Source organism: Coregonus clupeaformis, chromosome 16, assembly GCF_020615455.1.
Source record: "Coregonus clupeaformis isolate EN_2021a chromosome 16, ASM2061545v1, whole genome shotgun sequence".
In the NCBI taxonomy this organism is placed as follows: Eukaryota; Metazoa; Chordata; class Actinopteri; order Salmoniformes; family Salmonidae; genus Coregonus; species Coregonus clupeaformis.
This window is the reverse complement of record NC_059207.1, coordinates 54,474,075-54,497,111: the sequence shown is the minus strand read 5'-3', so window position 1 is coordinate 54,497,111 and position 23,037 is coordinate 54,474,075. Positions and strand designations below refer to the sequence as shown.

At 43.0% G+C, this 23,037-nt stretch overlaps 1 protein-coding gene across 1 annotated transcript in view; it reads right to left on the bottom strand.

Moving 5' to 3' along the window:
- LOC121584623 (kremen protein 1-like) overlaps positions 1 to 23,037 on the bottom strand; it is a 110,391-nt gene that overhangs the window by 63,311 nt on the left and 24,043 nt on the right. The window contains exon 2 of the mRNA XM_041900618.2: positions 17,141 to 17,303. Within this exon, the coding sequence (XP_041756552.1) occupies positions 17,141 to 17,303 (163 nt within the window). The remainder of the gene's footprint in view (positions 1 to 17,140; positions 17,304 to 23,037) is intronic.

Sequence of the window (23,037 nt, the reverse complement as noted above, 5' to 3'; positions counted from 1 at the left end):
GTCGGTTAGGACATCTACTTTGTGCATGACACAAGTAATTTTTCCAACAATTGTTTATTTCACCTGTAATTCACTGTATTACAATTCCAGTGGCTGATTTCTTTTGATTTTCAGAGACAAGTTATTTTCATTTCCATTATGTCCATGTTCATTTAGTGTAAAGTACAGCCTGCCACGCACAAAGGAAACACAGTACTTGTTTTCCACTTGGATTGGGACACTCTATCCCAGGGGTGTGAAACTCATTCCATGGAGGGCCTAGTGCCTGCAGGTTTTTAGTTTTTTCCTTTCAATTAAGCCATAGACACCCAAGTGTGGGGAGTTCCTTACTAATTAGCGACCTTAATTCATCAATCAAATACAAGGGAGGAGTGAAAACCCGCAGACACTCGGCCCTCCGTGGAATGAGTTTGACACCTGCTCTAGCATCTTCTCCATTATGTCTATGGTAATATACCCAGTCTCTGGGGCTGTTGGGGTGGGGCTGATACTATCATGACGGTAAAGATAGAGGGGTAGCTAGATTCAAACCTCTAGGGAACAAACACAGGCTACACGCAAATGTACAAACGCACATGCACGCAAATAGAAACGCACACAAGCGGGGACACACACTATTCTACACCAACGCACGCACACACAAACACACATTGGACCTGTCAAACTGCTCTATGTGAGATGAGGTTATCCATCGCTTCTAGTCACTAATCTAATTAACCTAATCACAGCCTCAGGAGGGCATCATCCTGAACACACACACACACACTTACTTCCTTAAACACACACACACACACACACACAAACACAACCGGTAGCTTTGATCAACAAACAATCAGTTTTCTGGCCGTCTTTGGCCCTGAGCACCCTGTGATGGAGGGAGGGGGGTGGAGGTGAGGAGAGAAGAGAATGAATGGGTAAACCCACATGAAAGAGGAGAGGCATTATCCCCAACCCTGAAGTGTGGAGGAGAGAGGGGACATGGAGGATGGAGAGGACAGGTGGAGAATGAGCTGTGGTAGGGAGAGAGAATCCATCATTTTAACCTGTTGGTACAGAGAAAGACTGCAGCCTAAGTGGAGATGCTTTGGCTCTGATATAGTAGTTCTAGGGGCGTATGGATGTGGTGTGTGTATGTGTGTGTGTGTGTGTAGTGAAGTGTAGTGTAGTGTGGGGATGGGGAGGGGGGTGTAGAGTGTGTGTGTTTGTGTGTCTGTGTCTGTGTTTAACTCCTCTGTTTTAGCTAGCTGCTAGGCAGTGTTTTAACTGGGCAGTGTGGCTTACATCTGAGAACAGAGAAAAACCGCTGTTCCCCGCTGGCCGCTGTTCAAAAGACTTTTCTTTAATAACCATTTTCCAAGTACCCCTAATCATGAAATGTATGATAAACGTAAAAATATCTGGCATGGCGTAGCCATAAAAAGCTCTGAATCGTCAACATCAGAGGGGAGAAAACCTGCAGTGCTGAGCAGCACAGAGCTGGGCTGGAAATAACATGCTTTTCTGTGTGAGGCGGTCGGTCTGTTCACCCAGGACTCATGCTATTAGCAAGCCACTAGCCTGCGGTTCAGAGCTGGGTTCAAAACACTATTTGAAATAATTTCAAATACTGTATCTGTGCTTGTATGAGCTTGACTGTTGCATATTAACCAATAGAACAGTCCCACAGCCGCAAACCCCACACATCTGGGACTCAGACTAAAGCAAATGCTGAAAGTATTTTAAATCGTATTAGCGTAGTATTTGGCCACTCACTGAAGCCACAGAGAAAAGATGATAGCTGAAAACCCCTTCGGAAAATGACGGTGTAAAACTGCTGAAGAGGGTTTGAGAGGCTTGTTTGGTTTAGGCTTTGAGGTCAGGAGAGGATCAGAGGCTGTCTATTTCCCTCGAGAGAGAGAGAGAGAGAGAGAGAGAGAGAGAGAGAGAGAGAGAGAGAGAGAGAGAGAGAGAGAGAGAGAGAGAGAGAGAGAGAGAGAGAGAGAGAAACAGAGAGAGAGAGAGAGAGAGAGAGAGAGAGAGAAACAGAGAGAGAGAGAGAGAGAGAGAGAGAGAGAGAGAGAGAGAAACAGAGAGAGAGAGAAACAGAGAGAGAGAGAAACAGAGAGAGAGAGAAACAGAGAGATAGAGAAACAGAGAGAGAGAGAAACAGAGAGAGAGAGTTCCAAATAGTGACATGGGTTGGCTTTCATTTGAGTGATAGCTTAACTGTCAAATCGGTGTATTAGTTTGTGGCCAGCGACTTTTATACAGAGAGTACCGCAAATTGACTGTGCCATTTCAGTTTGAAAATGACAACGGCGTTATAAGTCCTGGCTGCGACGGACTATACACTTTAAAAATAACATCCCCAATCTGATGTAATTCCACAAAATGTTATGTGGTGAAATTGCAAGCTTGTGCAATGTAACACGTTTTGTCCACCATAGGAAATTAGCGTAATATAACATAATTAAATATGTCAAATTAATTGAATATTTTAATATATGATGATAGTAAATGTAGCACACTCAAACATTTTTACAACAATTACATCTATTTCTTCCTACATTAGCCATGGAGAGAGTTTAAAAATGCTCCTAAGCACAATTTAACCTGGCGCTCTAGACTAGAGCTCTCTGTGGTCATCTGTGGTCATCTCTGACTCTCGTGTCATTTAAATATCCCCATGGCACTTATTGTAAGAGTAGAGGTGTAAACCCTGGTGTCATGGCTAAGTTCCCAACCTGGACCCATTCCATCATGGCCACCTAATCATCCCCCTAATTGGCATATATCACTCCTCACCTCTGATGTGTGGTTAGCATTCTGGCACAAAAATGGTCGCCGTGCATCACCCAGGTGGGTGCCGCACATTGGTGGTGGATGAGGTGAGTTTCCCCCTACTATGTAAAGCACTTTGAATACCTCAGTTGGTAGAAAAGCGCTATATAAATCCAATCAATTATTTATTATTATTATTATTATTAGAGCGTCCAAAGGGTCTGTGCAGCAGGCTGAACGTTTGACGTCCCTTCTAATAATGATAACCGTCTTCTGGTAGATGGAAAGGCTTTCCCAAAAACCTTCTCAATTACCTACAAAGTTATGATATCAAGATTATTAGCATCAATCCAGTGGCAATTTGTTTACCAAACTGCAATTACATGTGCCCAGTTGAATTAAAGGGTATCTACAGCCTACAATGACATTCTAGACGATTCTCTGCTTCCAACTTTGTGGCAACAGTTTGGGGAAGGCCCTTTCCTGTTTCAGCATGACAATTCGCACATAGCGAATTCCATACAAAAATGGTTTGTCGAGATCGGTGTGGAAGAACATGACTGGCCTGCACAGAGCCCTGACCTCAACCCCATCGAACACCTTTGGGATGAATTGGAACGCCGACTGCGAGCCAGGCCTAATCGCCCAACCTCACTAATGCTCATGGCTGAATGGAAGCAAGTCCCCGCAGCAATGTACCAACATCTAGTAGAAGGCATACCCAGAAGAGTGGAGGTTGTTATAGCAGCAAATGGTGGATGATGAACAAAGGCATCAACATGTAAGCTGAAAGTCCGTATTGCCCAGTGACAGCCCCGAAACCTGAAGGATCTGGAGAAGGTCTGTATGGAGGAGTGGGCCAAAATCCCTGCTGCAGTGTGTGCAAACCTGGTCAAGACCTACAGGAAACGTATGATCTCTGTAATTGCAAACAAAGGTTTTTGTACCAAATTTTAAGTTCTGCTTTTCTGATGTATCAAATACTTATGTCATGCAATAAAATGCAAATTAATTACTTAAAAATCATACAATGCGATTTTCTGGATTTTTGTTTTAGATTCCGTCTCTCACAGTTGAAGTGTACCTATGATAAAAATTACAGACCTCTACATGCTTTGTAAGTAGGAAAACCTGCAAAATCGGCAGTGTATCAAATACTTGTTCTCCCCACTGTATATATTTATTTTAAAAAATGTAATTGTCTGCATCACTTCCAATCCCCCATATATTTCTTTTGCAAATATATACATATATATATATATATACTAACATACACATACATACATACATACATACACATATAAATACATACATATACACATACATACATACATACATACATACATACATACATATAAATACATATACATACACTACCAGTCAAATGACAGCTTTGCACACTCTTGGCATTCTCTCAACCAGCTTCATGAGGTAGTCACCTGGAATGCATTTCAATTAACAGGTGTGCCTTCTTAAAAGTTAATTTGTGGAATTTATTTCCTTCATAATGCGTTTGAGTCAATCAGTTGTGTTGTGACAAGGTAGGGGGGTATACAGAAGATAGCCCTATTTGGTAAAAGACCAAGTCCATATTATGGCAAGAACAGCTCAAATAATCAAAGAGAAATGACAGTCCATCATTACTTTAAGACATGAAGGTCAGTCAACACGGAAAATGTCAAGAACTTTGAAAGTTTCTTAAAGTGCAGTCGCAAAAACCATCAAGCGCTATGATGAAACTGCCTCTCATGAGGACCACCACAGGAATGGAAGACCCATAGTTAACTCTGCTGCAGAGGATAAGTTAATTAGAGTTACCACCCCCCGAAATTGCAGCTCAAATAAATGCTTCACAGACTTCAAGTCACAGACACATCTCAACATCAACTGTCCAGAGGGGACTGTGTGAATCAGGCCTTCATTGTTGAATTGCTGCAAAGAAACCACAACTAAAGGACCCCAATAAGAAGAAGACATCACATCACAGTAAATGACACCATGGCCATTATCAGCCTTATTGGAGAAAGCTATGGGCCTATACTACACTACACTGAACACCCATAACTTACACACTGTCGGCAAACGTGTATACTAAAAGCCAGGAAACAGGTGTTAAAACCAGTCAACCTCCCACTGAACCAACATTTGGGCTGTGTCCCAAATGACAACCTATTCCCTATATAGTGAACTACTTTTGACCAGAGCCTTATGGGCCTTGGTAAAAGTAGTGCACTATAAGGTGCCATTTGGGGGACACAAGCTCTGGGGGCCCATGCGACTATCATCAATGTTTATTTTTTATTTATTTCATAAATAATTTTGACAGTAACCCTTGGAAAAGTAATTACTAAACATTTTTAATTTCCATACTTACTAGAAAGGTAAGTATTTGTTTCTTGGGCTTCAGGAATGTGACTGTAAAAGGCCTCAGGCCTTGAAAAAGAAACAATTCCACTGATTGAAAGTATAAGGGGATATCGGTGAACAATTGCCGTGGTCAAGGCTACGATTTCAGCACCATGGACAGCGATCTAGTGTATAGGCTTATTTGTGATTGGCTGTCTGGCTGTCTGGCTGACACATTCAATTATTTGTTTGGGGGAGGGGTGGGGGCGAACTCCGGCCTTGCAGGGGGGTCCAGAGAAACTTTGTTACGCCAGTGGCAGCAGCACAACACCAGATCAAGCCATGTCTCTCTTCAACAAGAGGTCTTCTGACCTCAGTGGGGCAACCTGGCTTAATAAAGGTTAAAGCTGTGTGTAGGCTATGTACAAAACTCCTCTTTAATTTGGTTTAATTTACATTTAGGTTATTAATGAAGTGACGTATGTCTTCATCTGCAAACTGAGGGCACTGTGCTGTAACAGTATGCTCTTGCATTCCGGTTGTCAGTCAGTGTCAGTTTTTGAAATGCGTCGTGCGCGGTCGAATCTAACTGTGTCTCTGTCACTGAAGTCTTCTCCAGAGAGACACGAGTTCTCTTGACATTTAATGCAGCTTTGCTCTCCTTTTCTGGAATTAATATGACATTTCCCTCTGCCCCATTAACCACATCTCTCCCTGTTTTCATTGCGCTGTTTTACTGATGGCTATAAAGATTAAATGTGAGGACTATTAGAGACCCCCCTTGCACACTGCCATGGAGCCACAGACCCCTTTCAACTAAATCAGTATGGGGAAAAGCCAACAATGGGATGGGAACATGGTTTACGATTCCCCCCTCGCTCCTCATAAGTCCACCCACATTCCACCTGCTTCTCTTCTCTTCACACTCTCAGAAACTCTGCTCAGCTTCTGCTCAGTGCCCACCCATGACTCCGCTGCCGCTTGTGCACAAAAGACAGTTTGAACAAATGTAGTTCTTGGTCTGTTTTAACAGTAATGTATTGCAACATAAGCACGACACAACAAGCAGTCTAGCGGTTATTTTCTTTAGGAAGGGAGTTGGCCTACATACAGCTATTTAGGAAAGCAGCAGCGTATCAAACTAGCAAGACACAGACAGGCAGTCAATAGCGATTTAATGTGAAAACATTGGCTATTGGGAGGCAGTCAAAGTGGTAGTGTTCTCTTTTCAGAAACTCTGTCTATAAGGCAGCATAACTATACAAATGATATCATCACACAAAACGCTGATCGTTTTGCCCCAATGCAATGTGTAAACCAGTGGAGGCTTCTGAGGGGAGGATGGCTAATAGAGGCTGAAAAGGAGCGAATGGAATGGCATCGAACACACGGAAACTATGTGTTTGATGTATTTGATACAATTACACTTAATCCACTCCAGCCGTTACCATGAGCCCGTCCTCCCCAATTAAGGTGCCACCAGCCTCCTGTGGTGCGTCTTGCTTGTGCTACGGCAATATCCGCTACGACAGACAGACAGAGAAGGTTGTAGTCTTCATTATATATATATATATTGTCCATTAAAATAACATCAAATTGATCAGAAATACAGTGTAGACATTGTTAATGTTGTAAATGGCTTTTGTAGCATTGTGCACTAGGGCCTCCCACTCCTCTTTCTATTCTGGTTAGAGACAGTTTGCGCTGTTCTGTGAAGGGAGTAGTACACAGCGTTGTACGAGATCTTCAGTTTCTTGGCAATTACTCGCATGGAATAGCCTTCATTTCTCAGAACAAGAATAGGCTGACGAGTTTCAGAAGAAGGTTCTTTGTTTCTGGACATTTTGAGCCTGTAATCGAACACACAATTTCTGATGCTCCAGATACTCAACTAGTCTCAAGAAGGCCAGTTTTATTGCTTCTTTAATCAGCACAACCGTTTTCAGCTGTGCTAACCTAACTGCAAAAGGGTTTTCTAATGATCAATTAGCCTTTTAAAATGATAAACTTGGATTAGCAAACACAACGTGCCATTGGAACACAGGACTGATGGTTGCTGATAATGGGCCTCTGTACACCTATGTAGATCTACACAACTGATTGTCTCATATGCATTAAGAAGGAAAGAAATTCCACAAATTAACTTTTAAGAAGGAACACCTGTTACTTGAAATGCATTTCAGGTGACTACCTCATGAAGCTGGTTGAGAGAATGCCAAGAGTGTTCAAAGCTGTCATCAAGGCAAAATGTGGCTATTTGAAGAATCTCAAATATAAAATATATTTTGATTTGTTTAACACTTTCTTGGTTACTACATGATTCCATATGTGTTATTTCATAGTTTTGATGTATTCACTAGTATTCTACAATGTAGAAAATAGTACAAAATTAAGAAAAACACTTGAATGAGTAGGTTTGTCCAAACTTTTGACTGGAAGTGTATATATATATATATATATATATATATTTGGAACGTTCGTATAAATCGCCACTGGGTTTTTAATCCAGCTGTTCAAAAATATGAGGCAGAGACATAGGCAGAGACACATCATCATCATTGTTAAAATTGGTTGAGGGTTCAGAAGAGGGTGAGGAGAAACGTGAATGTGTGCGTAAAATAATAAAAGTGCAGAACGTGATTCAGATCCTTAGCTTTGAGAAAGAGGTTTCCGGAGGGGCGGCCAGGGGCGGGCCTGGGGCGAAAACTCCATATTCACAGCCACGGCCTTAAAGGAAAGAAATGTAATGATTCCTGTCCTTAAAAACTTCACCAGTGCAGCTCCAGATCCAGCGGAGGCCCTATCCAGCCATTTATTTATTTATTTATTTTTTATTTAACCTTTATTTAACCAGGTAATCCAGTTGAGAACAAGTTCTCATTTACAACTGCGACCTGGCCAAGATAAAGCAAAGCAGTGCGATAAAAACAACAACACAGAGTTACATATGGGGTAAAACAAAACATAAAGTCAAAAATACAACAGAAAATATATATACAGTGTGTGCAAATGTAGCAAGTTATGGAGGTAAGGCAATAAATAGGCCATAGTGCAAAATAATTACAATTAGTATTAACACTGGAATGATAGATGTGCAAGAGATGATGTGCAAATAGAGATACTGGGGTGCAAATGAGCAAAATAAATAACAATATGGGGGATGAGGTAGTTGGGTGGGCTAATTTCAGAAGGGCTGTGGACAGGTGCAGTGATCGGTAAGGTGCTCTGACAACTGTTGCTTAAAGTTAGTGAGGGAGATTTTTGCAGTTTGTTCCAGTCATTGGCAGCAGAGAACTGGAAGGAATGGCGGCCAAAGGAGGTGTTGGCTTTGGGGATGACCAGTGAGATATACCTGCTGGAGCGCATACTACGGGTGGGTGTTGCTATGGTGACCAATGAGTTAAGATAAGGCGGGGATTTGCCTAGCAGTGATTTATAGATGGCCTGGAGCCAGTGGGTTTGGCGACGAATATGTAGTGAGGGCCAGCCAACAAGAGCGTCCACGTCACAATGGTGGGTAGTATATGGGGCTTTGGTGATAAAACGGATGGCACTGTGAAAGACTACAGTCAATTTGCTGAGTAGAGTGTTGGAGGCTATTTTGTAAATGACATCGCCGAAGTCAAGGATCGGTAGGATAGTCAGTTTTACGAGGGCACGTTTGGCAGCATGAGTGAAGGAGGCTTTGTTCTAGATTTAACTTTGGATTGGAGATGCTTAATGTGAGTCTGGAAGGAGAGTTTACAGTCTAACCAGACACCTAGGTATTTGTAGTTGTCCACATACTCTAGGTCAGACCCGTCGAGAGTAGTGATTCTAGTCGGGTGGGCAGAGTGGTAGATAGCCGGGAGATGTGCCTGACTCGAGGCTAGCACAAGGCTGATTAGCCAACAACAACATCCATTTGGTTGCAGCTAGCTAGTTGCGAAGATCCGGTGTTAAAGGTACAGTGATTCAGTGATTCCGGCAGAAAATCCGATATGTTCTGGGTCGATAATGCGCTGTGCAGACTGGCCAATAATAGTCCAGGCTAGAGCTGGCTGGTAGGTAGTGCAGGCCACGGACAATGGTGAAAAACCGCTAACGGTGGCTAATAGCAAGTAGCTAGTTAGCTGGCTACTCCCGTCCGGTAGACAGAGAGGTAGATAGCCGGGATATGGGCCTGGCTCAAGGCTAGCTCAAGGCTAACTGGTGCTTGCTTCGGGGGCAGTGGTGATTAGCCTACAGCAACATCCATTTGGTTGCGGCTAGCTAGTTGCGATCCGGTGTTAAGGTCCGGTGATTCAGTTATTCCGGCAGAAAATCAGATATTCTGGGTGAAAACCGCTAACGGTGGCTAATAGCAAGTAGCTAGTTAGCTAGTTAGCTGGCTAGCAAGTTTCAACTGGAGATTCTAGATAAAGGTGAGTAAATAATAGAATTCGTTCCACATTGAGTGAGGCGGGTTGCAGGAAAGTATATTTAGTAGAAGGATGGGGAAATGTTTGCTAGGGAAATAGGGAAATATTACGTAAAATACAAAAAAGCAGGCTATTTACACGGACACACAACAGAGAACACGACCGCACTGCTACGCCATCTTGGAATTGAATTCCCAACACAGTAAAAACCTGCGTCACGGAAGGATGGAGAGAAAGAGAGAGAAATAAAGAAAGACAAAGACAGTGAGTGAGAGAAAAAAAGTGGAAGATAAAGGGAGAAAGAGAGAGGGAGAAAAAGAGAGGGAGAGAAAGAAAGGGAGAGAAAGAAAGGGAGAGAAAGAAAGGGAGAGAGGGGAGATAAAGGGAGAAGGAGACAGAGAGTTGGAAGGTAGAGAAAGTACTGGAGAATTGAATTTGAATTGAAAGATGCCCATGATGTAAATCAGGTATTTTGCATTCCAAATTCTTCAGTCCAAGTCAATTTCCGATCTGGCTAGATATTTACATGTCCAATCAACCAACGCTTCCATCAAACCAAATGGAATGAACAGAAAGAGTCTTCTCCATGTGGTAGGGACTTTAAAAACGCACACACACGCGACCACCCTACTAGAATCTGGAGTCAAATGTCTACTGTTTGCTGATGATCTGGTGCTTCTGTCCCCAACCAAGGAGGGCATACAACAGCATCTAGATCTTCTGCACAGATTCTGTCAGACCTGGGCCCTGACAGTAAATCTCAGTAAGACAAAAATAATGGTGTTCCAAAAAAGGTCCAGTTGCCAGGACCACAAATACGAATTCCATCTAAATACCGTTGCCCTAGAGCACACAAAAAACTATACCTACCTGGGCCTAAACATCAGCACCACTTCCACAAAACTGTGAACGATCTGAGAGACAAGGCAAGAAGGGCCTTCTACGCCATCAAAAGGAACATGAAATTAGACATCCCAATTAGGATCTGGCAAAAAATACTTGAACCCATTCTGCAAAAGCATCCTCTGTGTACAAAGTAAAACACCAAATAATGCATGTAGAGCAGAATTAGGCCGATACCAAATAATTATCAAAATCCAGAAAATAGTCATTAAATTCGACAATGACCTAAAAGGAAGCGATTCCCAAACCTTCTATAACAAAGCCATCAACTACAGAGAGATTAACCTAGAGAAGAGTGCCCTAAGCATGCTGGTCCTGGGGCTCTGTTCACAAACACAAACAGACCCCACAGAGCCCCAGGTCAACAACACAATTAGACCCAACCAAATGAGAAAACAAAAAGATAATTGACACATTGGAAAGAATTTGCCAAAAAACTGAGCAAACTGGAACGCTATTTGGCCCTAAACAGAGAGTACACCCTGACCCAAAATTAAGGAAAGCTTTGAGTATGTACAGACTCAGTGAGCATTGCCTTGCTATTGAGAGAGGCCACCATAGGCAGACCTGGCTCTCAAAATAAGGTGGAAACTGAGCTGCACTTCCTAACCTCCTGCCAAATGTATCACCATATTAGAGACACATATTCCCCTCAGATTACACAGACCCACAAAGAATTTGAAAACAAATCTAGCGAGAGCGAGAGAATGTGTAATGTTTACTGATCATTTCTGATTGTTTATTTAACTTCCTTTGGCAATGTAAACATGTGTTTCTGATGGCAATACAGCCCTTTTGAATTGAAATTGAATTGAAATTGAATTGAAATTGAATTGAAATTGAATTGAAATTGAATTGAAATTGAATTGAAATTGAATTGAAATTGAAATTGAAATGAGAGAGACAGAGACAGCGAGAGAGAGAGAGACAACGGGACAGAGGAGGAAAGAGAGAGACAAACACGTCAGCCTTACTTTCTCCTCTTCAGGGAAATGCCAGCCAGGATAAGGCAAGGCAATAACAAAAGAGCGTGTGACTGTGTGACTGAGCCACTCGTAAATGCCATCGCTCATCTATTCAGTGTGAAGGAGCCAATCCAGTCCCAATACTCATGCTGATGAGTGACTCGGGGACAGAAAGAGAGAAAGAGAAAACGAGAGAAAGAGAGAGAAGGGGTTAGATAAGGTGACAATTAAAGCTAACCCAGAGACAACTAGACTAAGAATGTTTGATTGTCCATTTTCTTTGCAGATCATGGATCTGTGTCTTTTGCTTTCAACCCAACTAGATTTACGAAGTGGTGAGTTGTCAATAGCCTGAATCATGAAATGTTTATTGTGCTAGGATCACGCAATTGGCTAGATGTCCTTTTTCACATTGCTTGTCAGGAGTAATATATTCTTAATGGAATCCCTATCCAAGCAAAGCAAAAACAAATCCGTCCTCGGCCACTTCAAAGCATTGTTGCTTTATGACTTTATGGCAATGACTAAACTTAGGAAATGTTTTAAATGGGTTTTTAAGTGGTGGTGGGGAAATACTATTTTTCTTATTTGTTATATCTTAGCTACTTACTAGAAGTCTCTCAAGATCAATGGCCATGACTTAGACTTAGGATATGTTTAAGGGGCTTTTAAGTGGGGAAATACTTCAATGCTAGCTACTGGGTTCAATGAGTCCACTAGATTGTAGGCCTATGCAGTTGTTGAAAAAGTACCCATTGTCATACTTGAGTAAAAGATACCTTAATAGAAAATGATTCAAGTAAAAGTGAAAGTCACCTAATAAAATACTACTTGAGTAAAAGCCTAAAAGCATTTGGTTTTAAATATACAGCACATTCAGAAAGTATTCAGACCCCTTAACTTTTTCCACATTTTGTTACGTTACAGCCTTATTCTAAAATTGATAAAATAGTTTTTTTTCCCCTCATCAATCTACACACAATACCCCATAATGACAAGGCAAAAAAGGTTTGTAGAAATGTTTGCACATTTATTAAGAATATAAAACTGAAAAATGACATTAACATAAGTATTCAGACCCTTTATTCAGTACTTTGTTGAAGCACCTTTGGCAGCGATTACAGCCTCGAGTCTTCTTGGGTATGACGCTACAAGCTTGGCACACCTGTATTTGGGGAGGTTCTCCCATTCTTCTCTGCAGATCCTCTCAAGCTCTGTCAGGTTGGATGGGGAGCATTGCTGCACAACTATTTTCAGGTCTCTCCTGAGATGTTTGATTGGGTTCAAGTCCGGGCTCTGGCTGGGCCACTCAAGGACATTCAGAGACTTGTCCTGAAGCCACTCCTGCGATGTCTTGGCTGTGTGCTTAGGGTCGTTGTCCTGTTGGAAGGTGAACCTTCGTCTGAGGTCCTGGGGCTCTGGAGCAGGTTTTCATCAAAGCTCTCTCTGTTCTTTGCGCTGTTCATCTTTGCCTTAATCCTGACTAGTCTCCCAGGCCCTGCTGCTGAAAAACATCCACACAGCATGATGCTGCCACCACCATGCTTCACCGTAGGGATGGTGACAGGTTTCCTCCAGACGTGACGCTTGGCATCCAGGCCAAAGACTTCAATCTTGGTTTCATCAGACCAGAGAATCTCGTTTCTCATGGTCTGAGAGTCCTTTAGGTGCCTTTTGGCAAACTCCAAGCGGGCTGTCATGTGCATTTTACTGAGGAGTGGCTTCCATCTGGCCACTCTAACATAAAGGCCTGATTGGTGGAGTGCTGCAGAGATGGTTGTCCTACTGGAAGGTTCTCCCATCTCTACAGAGGATCTCTAGAGCTCTGTCAGAGTGACCATCGGGTTCTTGGTCACCACCCTGACCAAGGCACTTCTTCCCCAATTGCTCAGTTTGGCCGGGCGGCCAGCACTAGGAAGAGTCTTGGTGGTTCCAAACTTCTTCCATTTAGGAATGATGGAGGCCACTGTGTTCTTGGGGGCCTTCAATTTAAAATTCCTTATATCAACCAAACCAGATAGCCAGGGGCACACTCCAACACTTTGTGTTTAGTGAGTCCTCTAGATCAGAGGCCGTAGGGATGACCAGGGATCTTCTCTTGATAAGTGCGTGAATTGGCCCATTTTCCTGTCCTGCTAAGCATTCAAAATGTAACGAGTACTTTTGGGTGTCAGGGAAAATGTATGGAGTAAAAAGTACATAATTTTCTTTAGGAATGTAGTGGAGTAAAAGGTAAAGTTGTCAAAAATATAAATAGTAAAGTGAAGTACACATACCCCAAAAAACTACTTAAGTAGTACTTTAAAGTATTTTTATGTAGCCCTTTCCTGCAGTCTAATTACCAAGTGGCTTCATGGGTGGAATGTTACTAATATTTTTCATAAATTCATAAATAATAAACATTATGTTTTTTAAAGCAGAAAATCCGGTGTTTCTACGTCAAACGGTTTTGTTATATTTCAGTCTTCTGTGTTGTATATAAACTGTAATATTGGGATGCAAACTCAAAACTGAATACATTCCAACTCTATATCTGACATGGTACAGGTGTCTTCTTGTATTAAGCCCATAACAATGTGTGTGAGGTGTATACTTTTGTTTTAAACTAGATTTGTTTAAGACTACCAAGAATCACTGTGTGTGACCCTGATTTAGCCCACTGCAGCAAAAGGTTATTAAGTACTTTACACCACTGGGCCTATGTGAGTGTTGTCTGTGAGTGCAGCTGACAGCAATGTCTACTAAGTTATGGGCTTATGATGTATGGGAGGTTATGGGCCTATGTATGGGAGGTTATAGGCCTATGTATGGGAGGTTATGGGCATATGTATGGGAGGTTATGAGCCTATGTATGGGAGGTTATGGGCCTATGTATGGGAGGTTATGGGCCTATGTATGGGAGGTTATGGGCCTATGATGTGAGTGTTGTATGTAAGTCAGTAGGGCTGTGTGAGTGTTTACATTTTAGTTGTTTAACAGATGCTCTTATCCAGAGCGACTTACAGTTAGTGCATTCATCTTAAGATAGCTAGGTGGGACAACCACATATCACAGTGTTGTGTTGTATGTGAGTGTAGCTGATAGCAATCACAGGCCTATGAGTGTTGTACATAAGTACGTATGGCTGTGTGAGTGCTGTAGCTATGTAAGGGTTGTGTATGAGACTAACAGCGATGGCTGTGTTGTGTTTTACAGATAGCCCAGACATGGTGGTGTCCTCTGGCATTCTCTGGATCAGTGGGGTGAGGAGGACTTTGCTTGTACAAACTCTTCAAGCGTGGTTGGCTTCCCGTGATGACAAGGATAAAAGGGCCGTCAGGGAGGGACCACCATTAAATATTCACAACCCCACACCCCCACGCACACACACTAACACACACGCTCATATACACACAAATGTACACATGCACGCACGCACACACACACACACACACACACACACACACACACACACACACACACACACACACACACACACACACACACACACACACACACACACACACACACTTAGAGGATTCTGTGTCAAACCATCCAAGAGGGAATCTCTCCCCTGACTTCTCAGAAACATGTCTCTGTGTGCTCTACTTCTAAAGACATTTTAAGAACAGTCTGTCTAAGTCAATCACATCATACACCATGCTGTATGCACCAGAAGTGGCATCACTACAGTGAGGGAAAAAAGTATTTGATCCCCTGCTGATTTTGTACGTTTGCCCACTGACAAAGAAATGATCAGTCTATAATTTTAATGGTAGGTTTATTTGAACAGTGAGAGACAGAATAACAACAAAACAATCCAGAAAAACGCATGTCAAAAATTTTATAAATTGATTTGCATTTTAATGAGGGAAATAAGTATTTGACCCCCTCTCAATTAGAAAGATTTCTGGCTCCCATGTGTATTTTATACAGGTAACGAGCTGAGATTAGGAGCACACTCTTAAAGGGAGTGCTCCTAATCTCAGCTTGTTACCTGTATAAAAGACACCTGTCCACAGAAGCAATCAATCAATCAGATTCCAAACTCTCCACCATGGCCAAGACCAAAGAGCTCTCCAAGGATGTCAGGGACAAGATTGTAGACCTACACAAGGCTGGAATGGGCTACAAGACCATCGCCAAGCAGCTTGGTGAGAAGGTGACAACAGTTGATGCGATTATTCGCAAATGGAAGAAACACAAAATAATTGTAAATCTCCCTCGGCCTGGGGCTCCATGCAAGATCTCACCTCGTGGAGTTGCAATGATCATGAGAACGGTGAGAAATCAGCCCAGAACTACACGGGAGGATCTTGTCAATGATTTCAAGGCAGCTGGGACCATAGTCACCAAGAAAACAATTGGTAACATACTACGCCGTGAAGGACTGAAATCCTGCAGCACCCGCAAGGTCCCCCTGCTAAAGAAAGCACATATACAGGCCCATCTGAAGTTTGCCAATTAACATCTGAATGATTCAGAGGAGAACTGGGTGAAAGTGTTGTGGTCAGATGAGACCAAAATCGAGCTCTTTGGCATCAACTCAACTCACCGTGTTTGGAGGAGGAGGAATGCTGCCTATGACCCCAAGAACACCATCCCCACTGTCAAACATGGAGGTGGAAACATTATGCTTTGGGGGTGTTTTTCTGCTAAGGGGACAGGACAACTTCACCGCTTCAAAGGGACGATGGACGGGGCCATGTACCGTCAAATCTTGGGTGAGAACCTCCTTCCCTCAGCCAGGGCATTGAAAATGGGTCGTGGATGGGTATTCCAGCATGACAATGACCAAAAACACACGGCCAAGGCAACAAAGGAGTGGCTCAAGAAGAAGCACATTAAGTTCCTGGAGTGGCCTAGCCAGTCTCCAGACCTTAATCCCATAGAAAATCTGTGGAGGGAGCTGAAGGTTCGAGTTGTCAAACATCAGCCTCGAAACCTTAATGACTTGGAGAAGATCTGCAAAGAGGAGTGGGACAAAATCCCTCCTGAGATGTGTGCAAACCTGGTGGCCAACTACAAGAAACGTCTGACCTCTGTGATTGCCAACAAGGGTTTTGCCACCAAGTACTAAGTCATGTTTTGCAGAGGGGTCAAATACTTATTTCCCTCATTAAAATACAAATCAATTTATATAACATTTTTGACATGCGTTTTTCTGGATTTTTTTGTTGTTATTCTGTCACTCACTGTTCAAATAAACCTACCATTAAAATTATAGACTGATCATGTCTTTGTCAGTGGGCAAACGTACAAAATCAGCAGGGGATCAAATACTTTTTTCCCTCACTGTATGTGTATCTTCAGATAATAACAGGAATATAACATCTCCTTGCTGTATGATTTCATTGATGTGTTGTGTGAGTACACTTTCTCATGTAAATAAAACCAGGGCAGATTGAACAGAGTAGGGATGAAATATAACAAGGAAAGACGGAATGGGGTTGCTGTTGTAAAGTGTCTAAACAATTTTCAGTGATACTAATAGTGAGGTTAAATGCTAACAGGCTAAGCTAACTCCACCAGCCAGCTTCCAGCATACTAATAGTGAGACTAAATGCTAACAGGCTAAGCTAACTCCACCAGCCAGCTTCCAGCATACAAATAGTGAGCTAAATGCTAACATGCTAAGCTAACTCCACCAGCTAGCTTCCAGCATACTAACAGTGAGGCTAAATGCTAACAGGCTAAGCTAACTCCACCAGCTAGCTTCCAGCATACAAATAGTGAGGCTAAATGCTAAGCCAACTTCTCCAGCTCAGGCTCCAGAGGGGGTCTCACCTGCAGTAGTTGTGGCTGCCCAGACCCCCCTCTCCGTTGGGGTACTTGAGGGTGTTGTAGGGGTGCTGGAAGGTCTCATTCCAGAAGAGGCAGGGCTTGCCCCCCAGGAGGCTCGTCTGGTTCTGGCAGCCCCTGTAGTCCCCTCCATTGGCTGTGTAACATTCTGGAGAAAGTGAGAGGGAGGGAGTGAAGTACGGAGGGAGGGGGGGGGGGAGTGAGGGAAGGAGAGAGGGGAGAGAGGGGGGAGAGAGAGAGAGAGAGAGAGAGAGAGAGAGAGAGAGAGAGAGAGAGAGAGAGAGAGAGAGAGAGAGAGAGAGATATTTAACAAGGGTTCACGGTGTTTGGCATTGAGAGAGAAAGATCTATTCTAATAAAAATCAGAAGCTTGGCTGAGTTTTTTTCAGTCATGTTTTTACATCAATGTAGTCTGTTGATAATGTTGAGACAAAAGAGTAGGCTTGAATTATTAGAGTTTTAAACAAATAGGATAACTGTAAGTCTTGGAATAGTTGTGTTCTTTGCCCAGTTTTAGATTCTAAAGATGGCCAAGTGTGTTAGATAGCTAGCATGAGATCAATCACACAATATTGCTCCAATTAATGCCCTCCAAAAGTTTCACAAGTGTCTTTAGAAACCCACTACGATACATACAGTAAAAAACAGGCATGGTTTGAATTTTCTGCAAAATTGTACGACAACCATATGGAGAAGAGAGAGAGCGAGAGAGTGAAAGAGAGAGGGAGAGACCGAGAGAGAGGACAAACTAAAGCATGGTTAAACAACTGTATCTCAGCTCTAACGCTCAAACAAAACACAAGATGGAGAAAATAAGCGCTTTTTTTCTCCAGACAACAAAAGAAAGAGAAACCAAATAAACTGATGGGAGTCTGATGAGCCCTCATTGCAAAGGGTTTCCCTGGGGCTCAGAGGGAGGGAGGAGGGTCTCTGGTCTGGCCAGCACAGACACAGGCCCTGTCTGAAAATGCATCTACAGACAGTGAAGTATAGAGTGAAGCTCTGTCAGCTTTACTGTTCATCCTGCTTGCAGTGACCGCCATATGCCCTAAGCGAGAATGCTATGGTGTTAGTCTCTCTCTGCTTCCCCTTTGGAGTCTAATGTTTAAAGCTCATCTCCTGTTCCACAGCATCTAGAGTCGAACATCATTCAGATCAGTCTATCCCTATAGACTCTCCTGAAGCAGCCCTGTACAGCTCGTTACCGGCCGGTTTGGGAAGAGACAGCAGCATCACAGAGCCTTTGAAGGACTGTTCCCAAAGTCACCCACTCAACTCAGCCCTAGATGTGTTAGTTCACAGACATAAAGGAGTCAATTGGTCCTACCACTCAGTATTGGTCTCCCCTGATTCCCATTTTCTACTTAAGAGCCTTATCCAGACATAAGGCTGATCTATGGAAGAACATCGAGCAAAATACAGCAAAAACTAAATCTAAATGACTTCAGTCATCCAGGGTTGTCTGTATGGTGGTTTGATATCTGATGTCATTCCTTCCATGTCTCATGCCAAAAGTAACAGGAAACACATACAATAGTTTCCCTCGTGAAACACTATGTTCCTGCAGAAAAACGAGCTGCCTCCATATCAAACCAGGAGAGGCCTCCAGTTGCTTCCAGTGTCATGTAAAAGTGGGTTTTAATGAAAGCCATTTAGGGCAGGCGCAATTGTTCGGTCAGCCCTATCCACGATCCGTCAGCGGTATGACAGGCTGACAGGCTGCACTGCTAGTAAGGAGCTGAGGGGTGTAGGGTTTCAGTAATTATGATGCCACTCCATTGTCTGTAAACTGTAAACAGCTCCTCACTCCCCCAGCGAATGAGTTCTGCCAGTATCTAGGTCTGCGTGGCTCAGTATCAGCCAAGCATCATAAATCTACCCAGAGACTGTGAAGGGGAACGAACATGAATTCATAAAAGTAGCAATCCAGCTTAATAGCATTAGGAGACGTGTCACAGTTGTATGGAGAGTATAGAGGGATAGCATCAGCTATCAGTCTGACGTTCAGAGGACAGATGAGGCGTGTTAAATAAGGTGGGATGTGTGTGTGTGTGTCACAGGATACACACTGAGCAGTGTGGAGAGTTTGAGGGCCAGTGCCAGTGCATTTATGAGTCACTTCTATCCCAGAGCAATCACGTCAAGGGTGCTGTATTCCCCACTCCAGTCATCTCAGACTGACAACAGTACCTTGCAGGAAGCGTTGAGGCAGAGCCTTGCATGACAAACAGGCCCTGTGTCTGTCCTTCAAACTGGACACACACACACACACACACATTAGATTGAAATTTAAGTGACTGACGTTATTGTGCCTGCTTTACAAAGCAATAGATCAGAAGACAAAAGGAGAGGAACCCAATGTGACTTTGTGAAATATCTCCTATTTGGAAAATTTTTGTGGAAGTTTACTGTTTCAGTGTTCAGTACTTTGGATACTGCTGCTGCTGTTGGCAGTCATGAGCCTGCTATGGCAAAGCTATCTAACCCTTCCAGGACGAGACGATAAATAAGGCAGTGTTTTCCTAGCGACCGGGCCAAGGGCGTGATGTGGTCTGGAGGCACCATTTGCCTGCGGTGGGAATGGGAAGTAGTGGATCTGCAGGGACTCAGAGATAAGTGAGGCCATCTTAAATATGAATGGAGCGTTTAAAAGGCCTGCGGAGGAAGGGAGGGAGGGAGGGAGCGCCATGCACACATCCTTGAAAACAAAAGTCCCTCCCGCTATAGGATGAGGATAGGAAGGGAGATCCAAAAGCTGTGACTCAATCCATCCACTTACCACGAGGTCTCCATCCGAAATGGTACACTATTCCCTATTTAGTGCACTACTTTTAACCAGGGCCCATCAAAAATAGTGCTCTATATAAGGGAATAGGGGGCTATTTGGGACATACTCCAGCTGTCCTCTTCCCTCTGATTGGTGACTATCGCCACCTCAGACCCTCTCCACCCCCTCTCTGTCAGCGTGTGACCGTTCCACTCATGTCACATGACAAGGGCCTTTCTTGTGGTCGCATCACAGCCTGATGGAAACAGAACCAGAGACCACGACCGCATGAAAGACGGAAAGAGAGAGAGAGAGAGAGAGAGAGAGAGAGAGAGAGAGAGAGAGAGAGAGAGTGGGGGAGTAGAAAAAACTCTTAAATACATGCAAGATCCTCAAATAGAAAAGTTTGGGAAATGGGAGGAGAAGAGGAGGATGGAGGACTCGCCCCAAACCCCAACCAGCAAAGTCTTGCTCTCGCAGGATACCACACAAACCCAATAAGTCTTAAAAAAGGAAAGAGAGGAGGATAATTCACTGAGAGCTAATCGCCCTGTTATTATATTTGTCGGGATTTGCGGGCAAATTACTTCCATACTAAGACTTCAAATAGTGCTCGTTGGCGAGTGATGGAGAGAGAGAGAGAGCGAGAGAGAGGGATATATAGAGAGGGGGAGAGAAAGAGAGAGAGGGGAGAGAGAGAAAGAGAGAGAGAGAGAGAGAGAGAGAGAGAGAGAGAGAGAGAGAGCTGTGCCTGCTTGTGGTCATGTGATTTCATTGGGAAACAAAACAAACAAGTAGACAAACAAAGGAGGTTTCTCTGTAGAGAGTTTGCAGGTCACGCTATTAATACAGCCCTGTTTTGTTGTGTTAGCTATGAGCAGGGATGAAACAAAGTGCTAGATAATTACATAGGTCTGGTTCTAAAGACAGACTCTGATTTAAGGAGCTTCCTCCATCCCTCTCTATATCCCTCCATCCTTCTATCCATTCCACCATCTTTATTACAACCCAGTAGGGAGTAACAGAGGGACAACCATGAGGACTGACTGTAGGACAGACTGTATGAGGTAACTGACAAAATAAAGTAAACACCAACATAAAGTGTCTTAATAGAGTGTTGGGGCACCACGAGCCGAACTAGGCTAAGCGAAACGAACGAGTGTGCTCGCATGCTCCATTAAAAGACCTTCACTTGAAAAACATGAAAAACGCATCAATAGTACTGTTTGTCCATTTTGAGACGCCGTAGACAGTATACACTTCCTCAAAATAGTCAGAATTAATCTAAGATAACGAACGTCTACGTAGCCAGGCGCTAAAATAGAACCTGCTACTATTTTTGACGCCAAGTCCCGCCTCTCCCATTTCCTCATTGGTATTTAGAAGCATATACCCACGTGGGTGATTGAAAGATGAACTGAGGTCCACACTCCAGTCCAGTTGGTAGTGGTGGTAATGCACCTTAAAGTTGGTTGCCAACCGCCATTATAAAGTCCACAGAAGAAGACTGAAGGAGGAAAGATTACTAGAAACTAACTAGGTTTCCCCTTTTATCTGTGGATTAATTGTTGGAGTAGAGAACACACGATTTTGTGACTCAAAATTCTACAAAGATCCAGAAAAAAAGGACCTTCTGCATTTCAGGTAAAATAACAACCCAGGACAATTAGTTAGCAACAGCAAGCTAGCTAGCTAAATGTCCAACCATGTTTCATGTTTTTCGACCTGTCCCCAAATGAATATAGTTGGTTCAGAGTTAGTTTTGATATTTCAACCTGCGTGTCCTGATCGCATCTGGTGTGGATGGACAAAATCAACATGCGTGAGATGGCGCACGCGGACGCCCGGTATAGTCAGCATGTAAGATATTTGGTGCAGTATTTCTCAAGTGAAAAAATGTGCATGAAAACGATTTGTCTCTGGTTGAATGACAACAGGGCCTAAAAACACCCGCCACCTGCAAATGCGTGTAGATTTTGGCATTGGTGGGTAAGATATCTATTTCACCAGCCAGGTTGGCGGATGGTCAGGGCTCCACAGTGCGAGCATTACACTTGCATTTGTGAATAAAAATAGTCAAATATGATCACATTTATAGTAAAATAAATGCTGCATTAGCTGTTTATCAAAGTATTTCTGCCGTTTTGTTTCATAGCTGGTAAATTAAGTCAAAGAACTACGAATCCTACATAGCCTATTCCACCTAGCACTGAAACACTGCCTGGCTGGGGGCTGTGCGCATGTGAAGAGATGAGTGAAAGATTCATTTTTAGAAGCACCTGTGCACAGGCATTACATTTGGTCTAATTTACTTGAAACGAAATACTATTGACATTGTTTTGTTCACAAGCTAGGTTGTTCTTCTATGATTGAGTTTCAACTGGTAGGGAAGAGAAGACAACGCTTCTCTACTAGTCAGAGTCAATCTCGCAGGCACAAACATGACTGGAGTCGTGTTACCATGGTAACATCCTGCCCTTAAAGGGGAAGGTGAATTATTTTGTCTCATCTGTGATATTTTGGTTAAAAGACTAACATCACAAAAAATGAAATTAAACAACCACATTACTTCTTACTAGTAATACATTTTTTGTTTTAGAAACATTACAAAGCATGCCCATACGTTTTGTGTTTTGTTGATGTAATTTTAGCGGAATCAAATTATTTTGGCTGGTAAGAAATCTGAGTGGCTAGTGAACCCAAAAGTGATTTGTATGCCCTAAATGACAACAAACACTTCATTAACGAATCCCTACTGCTGACCAATCACCGACGAAGGGGCGTAGACTGCGGTTACCGACTTCGGCTTGCCTTGAGAAAAAATATAGTGTGTGTGAACAACCAAAAAAACCTTGCGGAAGACCAAAACTAACAAAAAACGTCACAAAATGTTGTCATAACATATGCACAAACTGTTCCAAAACTGTTTAGGCTGGGAAGCATGCAGAGGCCTTTAGTCTACACCTGTTGTTTATGAAGCATGTGACGAATACAATTGATTTGATTTGAGGAGGGCACCGCATGGCAATATCAATGTTTTTATCGGTATACTGCAGTGCTGTTAAGTTTTATAGCGGTACAGTAACTTATTTCCCATGAGGTGTATAGATACAGT